The sequence below is a fragment of the Bipolaris sorokiniana genome (genome assembly GCF_000338995.1).
Source record: "Bipolaris sorokiniana ND90Pr unplaced genomic scaffold COCSAscaffold_6, whole genome shotgun sequence".
NCBI lineage: Eukaryota > Fungi > Ascomycota > Dothideomycetes > Pleosporales > Pleosporaceae > Bipolaris > Bipolaris sorokiniana.
The window spans coordinates 197,079-204,491 of NW_006911900.1; the positions used below are offsets into that span (position 1 = coordinate 197,079).

General features: G+C 52.6%; 2 protein-coding genes across 2 annotated transcripts; both read left to right on the forward strand.

Moving 5' to 3' along the window:
- Positions 1-11: 11 nt before the first annotated feature.
- Positions 12-4,387, forward strand: COCSADRAFT_36044 (uncharacterized protein). The gene is made up of 3 exons (XM_007700893.1): positions 12-2,036; positions 2,249-2,281; positions 2,329-4,387. Exons 1-3 carry the CDS (start codon positions 344-346, stop codon positions 4,173-4,175), a joined length of 3,573 nt encoding a protein of 1,190 aa, XP_007699083.1. The 5' UTR covers positions 12-343; the 3' UTR covers positions 4,176-4,387.
- A 635-nt stretch (positions 4,388-5,022) lies between these two features.
- COCSADRAFT_115555 (uncharacterized protein) lies at positions 5,023-6,943 on the forward strand. The gene is made up of 3 exons (XM_007701086.1): positions 5,023-5,463; positions 5,514-6,134; positions 6,192-6,943. Exons 1-3 carry the CDS (start codon positions 5,068-5,070, stop codon positions 6,753-6,755), a joined length of 1,581 nt encoding a protein of 526 aa, XP_007699276.1. The 5' UTR covers positions 5,023-5,067; the 3' UTR covers positions 6,756-6,943.
- The last annotated feature ends 470 nt before the right edge of the window (positions 6,944-7,413 follow it).

The window sequence follows — 7,413 nt, forward strand, 5'->3', positions numbered from 1 at the left end:
CATTCATTGCCCCCCTCGCTCTCCCTCTCGCCTCTCGCCTCACTGCTGTATGGCTACCCACGCCGAATGGTACGCTGCCCTTGTTCTTCCGCGCCTCCCGCTGTCCTTCGCTGCCTGACACCGCGCCATTGTAGCTACACCAAGACGACCCGCCCCGTGCACTCGCCCTAGACCTCCTCCCTCCTGCTTCTGCTCCTCCTCCTCCCAATCCAGCTGAAGCTCTTTTTTTCTCGTCTCTCCCCGTGGCAGGGTCCGCAGCTATCACAGTAGCCTAGCGAGCCCTCCTACAACTGCCCGAGCTCTTCCATCAGCTGCTGCTGCTGCTCCACCACAGCTTGCCGCCATGTACAAGGTCAAGGCCGTGTACGACTACTCGTCTCCCCACGAGGACGACCTCGACTTCAAGGTCGGCCAGGTCATCACTGTTACCGAGGAGGAGGGCGCCGACTGGTATGTCGGCGAGTACACAGACAATGGCGGCACTAAGCACGATGGCCTCTTCCCTCGCAATTTCGTCGAGCGCTACGAGCCAGAGCCGCCGCCACGCCCCAACCGGGCCTCACGTTACAAGCCATTGGAGCCACCAGCCGCACAGGAAGCTCCCCGCATGCCCCAGCTGCCTCAGCAGGAGCCTGAGCCAGCTCAACCCGAGGAGCCTGAGCCTGAGCCGCCCAAGCCTCAGCTGCCTCCAGTAGAGGTCCCCGCTATCGCCAAAAACACTCCTCTGCCAATGTCGCCCATGTCGCCTCCCTCTGTATCCAGTGCAAAAGCTCCAGAGCTTCCTCAATCGCAGCCTGAAACGTCGAAACCTGCTGCTCCCGCCAAAAAGCCCCCGCCGCCCATTGCGGCAAAGTCCAATGCCTTCCGGGACCGCATCGCTGCCTTCAATGCTCCAGCTGCTGCCCCAATTCAGCCATTCAAGCCATCTGGCGGTGCACCCACCAACTTCATTAAGAAGCCTTTTGTCGCTCCTCCGCCGAGTCGTAATGCATATGTTCCTCCTGCTCGCGAAGCCCCGCCAATCAAGACGTACCGCCGTGAAGAAGATCCAGAAATCGCAGAGCGCCAGGCACGGGACCGCGAAGATGCCGAGCGTGCTGGGCTTGTTGGCCACAATGCTCCAAATTCAAACGAGGGTGAGGAAGAGCAACAGCCCAAGGTCAGCTTGAAGGAAAGGATTGCCCTTCTCCAGAAACAACAGCAAGAACAGGCGGAAAGGGCTGCTGCAATGCTCAAGGAGAAGCCTAAGCGGCCACCGGTCGCGAAGAGAACCGAGCCCCAAGAGTCCCAGGCTGATGATAGCGAAGACACTGGCTTGGAACGGGTCGGAAGCGGAACCTCTAAGCCTCGGGTCTCCGTAGACCAGGCCCGTCCTCGCACATCACAAGACGTCAAGTCGCCCGATGCACAGGCTCGCAATCGCGAGCTTGTCAGTGAGAATGACGCCGATCAATCAGGCGCTGGTGATACGGAGGATGCTGGGGCTGAGTCTACGAGTGTCGAAGACGACGAGGACCGACCGAAGAGCAGGCAAGCACCTCCACCAGCGCCCAGAGCTGCTGATGCGCCGGCGCAACAGCCCGATGTTGGCGACGAGCAAGACGCTATCGAAGAAGATGAGGAGGAAGAGGAAGATGAGTTGGATGCTGAAACAAGACGAAAGTTGGAGCTACGCCAGCGTATGGCCAAGATGAGTGGTGGCATGGGCATGCCCGGTATGTTTGGCGGTATGCCCATGGGAGCTCTTCCTCCAAAGCCCCCCAAACCTGCCAAAAAGAAGCCAATCATGGAAAAAAAGGCAGAGGAATCAGAGGGATACACGTCGCCCCAGCAGCCGGTGCCCATGTTCCGCATTCCCCCATTGCCACAGGGCCAGAGTAAGGAACAGGATGACCGCTCGCTTTCAGTAGAAAAGGAAGAAGAGGCTCCACAGACAGTCACGAGCTCTCATGCACCAGATGAGGTACCTGACGTCGAAGATGTCGTTTCCCAGCCCACACCTACAGGCGATCAACCCCCGCCTGTTCCATCAGACAGTAAGTTGTTGATTCCTCGCAAACCGATTCCGGCCTTCGTGCACCATAGCCAAGACTACCTTCAGCTGCCGTTTTCCGAGACACTGTCAAAGACGTATGTCACTTGTGACGGTTTTTCGGAATATGTCATGACTGTATGCGTGTCTAGTATGTGTGTACATTGAGCTCTGTATCTATACCAACCCCTCTGCTGCAAGTCTAACCCCCTGTAGAACGACCTGCTCCTCCGCCAGTTCCATCAGCATGTAAGCCATACCACTACCAAATCTAGACTCATTCTAACAATCTGTAGCCCGCCCTATCCCACCGCCGCCGCCACAGGTCATGTCCCCAGGACCTGGCTCTGAGTCTGGCGACGAGTTGACAGATGCAGCTAACACGCCATCTGCTTCTGTCCAGTCGCCATCTTCAAAGCGTGTCTCCTACTTTGCAACTGGCGAGCAGCAGAGCGATTCGTCCGAAAGGCGTGCACCGCCACTTCCTCCAACAGGCCCTCCGCCCTCAATAGCAAGCCGGCCACCGCCGCCACCGCCGCCAACTTCAGCGCCCCCCTCCCGCCATGGGGATCCCCTCCAAAGAAAGATCGATCGTACTGAGGGAGAGACAGACTATGAGGGAGATTACGATACAGACATGGCCCCCGAGGCAACGCACAAAGATGCTTTGAAGTCACATGCTAAAAGCTCAAGTGTCGAAGAGGACATTATATCAGATGAGCCTACACCAGGACGATCGCCATTAATACCTCAGGGTATGCCACCTGTACCTCCTGTCAATCGTACGGTGCCGCCCCCTCCGCCCCAACAGCCGCCTCGATCATCATTAGACGCGCCTCGCGCTCCCCTGCTACCACCTGGACCGCCGCCGAATCGTAACACCCAACCAGTGGAGGAGGAGGATGAATATGACCCCTTCAAGTACAACGGCCCTCCCTCACTCACTGCATCGCCTGCACCTAGAGGAGTTCCGCCGCCACCTCCACCAAGTCAACCATTCCCTCCACAGAGTCGTCCTCCACCACCCCTGCCGCCATCTGTTCCTCCTTCTATGCCTAATCAAACAGCTGAGTCTGAGGAAGAAGACGATCTGTACTCTTCACCTCAACCTCGAAAATCTCATGATCGGCCACCACCTCCACCACCCCATGCTCCACCGCACCAGCATGCTCCTCCACCTCTTCCCCAGCAACAAGCACCGCCTTTTCCGCCTCAAGAAAGAGCTGCCCCGCCCCCGCCGCCTCCTCAGCCAAAAGAGTTCCAATCTCCACAGATGGCGCCTATGGACGCACAGTCTCGACCATTACCAAATCGGAAGTCGTTTGACGCGAGTCATATGATGGCTACACGACAGTCTATGGATCAGCTTCGTTCGGGTCCAATGCAACATCAGGACTTTATCGCCGAAGAACTCGACCTTGGAGCTACTTCCCATTGGTGGACTCAACCTAACCTACTTCCTCCATCGCTACAGGGCCGTAAGGATGTAATGATAGATCGGAAAGAGTCGCAGTCTGGCAACACTGTGGAGAGGTTGATCAAGGTGCTTTACCTTGACTACTCACAAACAATCATCTCTGCCCGCTTCGAGGCCAACAACGTCTCTGACGTTGAACTCGAACAGCACAAGGAACCACCACCTCCCCGTCTGCGTCCGGATCAGTTGGAGAATGCTTACGAACAGTTTGGCCGACAGATTGCCAAGGCTATCGAATCCAAGCAAAACACAGTCGTCGGGAATGGTTCACCTTATGTTCTTGTTGAAGAACTGCTCAAGCCTTTTGGTGACGCCCTTCCACCCGTCTCGACCCGCTCATACGGTGCGCTGGTTTATGCCAACCTGGCTAATGCATCAACGCTATCGTTTGACGAGATACGCCCTGGTGATATTATCAGCTTCCGTAACGCTAAGTTCCAAGGCAAGGTTGGACCTATGCATGGCAAATACAGCATGGATGTTGGTAAGCCCGATCACGTGGGTGTGGTGTTGGAATGGGATGGCAGTAAGAAAAAGGTGCGAGCGTGGGAACAAGGACGTGAGCACAAGAAAGTCAAGCCTGAGAGCTTCAGGATGGGGGATTTGAGGTCTGGTGAGGTACGAGTTTGGCGTGTCATGAGTAAGAGTTGGATTGGGTGGAACTAAGTAGGAGTGTAGTGTGAGTTGGTGTTAGCTGCTTGATGGAATGTAATTAGTAGTCAACGAGTGCTTTAGAGTGCATCATGCAATAGTCTTGAACAGTCTATGGCAATGGTTTTAAAAAGCTGATGTATTCCATGTTTCTATGCAGGTCCTGAGACCTTGTAGCTACAGCCGCAAGCCCTAAGTAGAAAATGTAAAGATATATCCTTTCTGACAATGAAGCACGTGCATTTGAGATATCGATGATGACTACATATATCTCTTTTACCGTTTTCTGCAGGAAACAGCAAACTTCCTTTGTCGAAGACGCAAGAGGCTTGCTTCGTATCAATCTCCAGGACCAAGTTCTACAAGGTCAACAACAGGAGCATCATGCTACAATGTCATCGGTCGACGAACCTGTACTAATAAGCACTCTTTCAACATTACAGAAGACAAAGGCATGGGAAAGATGTTACACAACGGAGTTCTTGGGGATTTCTCGGAGTTGTAGCAGCTCTACTATACTTTCTTACGCTAATCAGCTGCAGGGGCGCCACGCGGATAAGACGATGACGTCCTTTGCATGCTTTGACCACATAAGGTAAACACCTTCAATGTTTAGTACTGCTTCGTCAAACGCCTATAGCTCTTAGTTCCGTTAATTTACGACAGGTGTAGTGCTGAATAATTGGCTCGGTAAAGCAAGGGAGCGAGGTCCGGCGTTTGGATGCAGGTCTGAGAGCGGTGGCAGGGATCGTCGTGGAAGAAGGGCGTAAGTCCACTCAAAGTCCGGGAATAACGAGATACATCAAACGACATGTGATGCGGCTATAAGTATCCTGGGCGGCTCATTACCGCTTCCAAAGCAGTGCAGTTGAACCTCCTTACGACGTCCTTGCTTCCTTCCCTTGCGATGGTTGATCACACCACGACTACGGAGCCTGTACCAGCGCCTGTGGCACCGCCTGGTCTGCTACTCGATAACAAAGAAATACCATCAGGGGACAGGGACTGGGAAAAGAGCCAAAATGACGCCTCTACAGACCCCGAGAAAGGACCAACAGACATTGCGCCCACGACATCAGAAAAGAAAGACCAGTTCTTCGTCGAGTTCGATGGTCCCAATGATCCCGACAATCCTAAAAACTGGACTCCGAAACGAAGATGGGCAATAACGATTGCAATGGGTCTCATGGTGTTTACAGTCACATTTGCCAGTTCAATCTTCAGCGTAAACCTGGGCGTTGTACAACAAAAATTCAACGTCAAGATCGTCACTGCTACGTTAGGTGTAGCGCTTTTCGTTCTTGTGTGTCCAACCATTTCACCTGCATTTACCCGTAGCTGATTTCATTCTAGGGATTTGTATTCGGGCCAATTGCATTCGGACCTATGTCTGAAGTCCTTGGGCGCAAGACTCCGCTCATGTTTGGCTTTGCGCTCTTCGCCATCTTCCAGATTCCTGTCGCTCTAGCACAAAATATCACGACGGTATGCGTTGGCCGCTTCCTCGGGGGTTTCTTTGCTTCGGCACCGCTGGCAGTCGTGGGTGGAGCGCTCGCCGACCTGTGGGATCCCATCCCACGCTCTTATGCCATTTGTGTTTTTGCTGCTGGCGGCTTTGCAGGACCCGTAGCAGGCCCTATAGCCGGAGGCTTCATTGCTGAATCGCATCTTGGTTGGAGATGGACATCTTGGATCACGCTTATCATGGCCGGCCTCTTTGGTCTCGTTGGCTTCTTTGTTATCCCTGAGACGTCAGCGGCCAGGATTCTACAGATACGTGCTGCGCGACTACGCGAAGAAACAGGCAACGAGCAATACCATGCTGCTGCAGACGCAAACAAGTTGACTCTCGATCGAGTCGTGAATGTTTACCTTTTACGACCTTTTATCATGTTCGCCCAAGAACCTATCTTGGCACTCGTTACAGCCTACATGAGTTTTCTCTACGGCATAGTCTACCTCCTCTTCGAAGCCGTAAGTCCCCATACCTGATACCCCATATTTTACATGAAACTCAAATTCCACCCACAGTTTCCCGTGTCCTTCTATGAAGAACGCGGCTGGTCCCTCGGCGTTTCTCAGCTGCCCTTCGGTGCCTTTATAGTCGGGATCCTCATGGGCGCAGCCTGCATCGCATACAGCTCCGCTACAAACTTCACTCGCGCATACCGCAAGCACGGCAAGATAATTCCCGAGGAGCGTCTCCCACCCATGATTATCGGAGCTATTGCTCTTCCTGCTGGTCTCTTCTGGTTCGCTTGGACGAGCAACCCCAACATTACATGGGTGCCGCAGGTCCTTTCTGTCGCTTTGCTCGGATTCGGCTGTATGGTCCCGTTTTGGCAGGGTATGAGTTACCTTATCGACTGCTATGGGTTCTACTCCAACAGCGCTATTGCGGTCAATACGTTTATCAGATCGTTTGCTGGTGCTTTCTTCCCCCTCTTCACACATGCCATGTATCATAACTTGGGCGTGCCCTGGGCGACCAGTCTCTTGGCTTTTATCTGTGTTGCGTTTATCCCTGTACCGATACTATTCTATGTTTACGGTGCGAGGATCAGAGCGAAGAGTAAGTGGGCACCGACGGCCTAGTGGAAATGAGGTTTTGGTGTGCTTTTGTATGGGTGGCGTTGAAGCATAGTAGCGAATAGACGTCCTTATTTTACTTGTCGCGTAGAAGCAAAAGAGATACTCCTCCCATAATCACAAACTGTAGATTGTATATAGCAAGAGATGATACCTAGCACAACCATAGTTTTATGCAGTCCACAACATCACCCTCGTTGGATTTCCTTACATTTTCACATCTTATATTATCGAGGTTGAACAAACACCATGCTTTCTGATGCATTTCCAACAGTGTGTAAAGTATCTAGGAGTTGTAGAGGTCAATACAGACCTTTTGTTTCGTGGGCATTGGAACGTTGAGTTACTCAAGTTGAAGCATTTTCCAATTATGCGATTGCCTCACCTCTAGTCAATTTTCAAACGATCCCCCTCTATACCCTGTTTCTCCCCTTTGTCTTTTTGACCATCCTTGAGAAACTGACCCTATCTGCAAAAAATGATGCAGAGTGCCTCCACGTAGGATAAAAACAAAAATGCATAGCTGGTGAACTATCATAATAACCCTGTGACTCTATAAGTGTTTCCCATAAGGTTCGCGACAAACCAACATCTGTATATTGCCCCCTTTTACTCATTCTGCGATCTCCTAGAAGTGGCATTTGAGTTTGATGATATTATCTTA

Coding starts and splice junctions, on each gene's coding strand:
- COCSADRAFT_36044 (XM_007700893.1), top strand. CDS start 344: ATGTACAAGGTCAAGGCCGTGTACGACTACTCGTCTCCCCACGAGGAC. Junction 2,037..2,248: donor CCCGCCTGTTCCATCAGACA/GTAAGTTGTTGA, acceptor AACCCCCTGTAG/AACGACCTGCTCCTCCGCCA. Junction 2,282..2,328: donor TCCGCCAGTTCCATCAGCAT/GTAAGCCATACC, acceptor AACAATCTGTAG/CCCGCCCTATCCCACCGCCG.
- COCSADRAFT_115555 (XM_007701086.1), top strand. CDS start 5,068: ATGGTTGATCACACCACGACTACGGAGCCTGTACCAGCGCCTGTGGCA. Junction 5,464..5,513: donor GTGTAGCGCTTTTCGTTCTT/GTGTGTCCAACC, acceptor ATTTCATTCTAG/GGATTTGTATTCGGGCCAAT. Junction 6,135..6,191: donor TCTACCTCCTCTTCGAAGCC/GTAAGTCCCCAT, acceptor TTCCACCCACAG/TTTCCCGTGTCCTTCTATGA.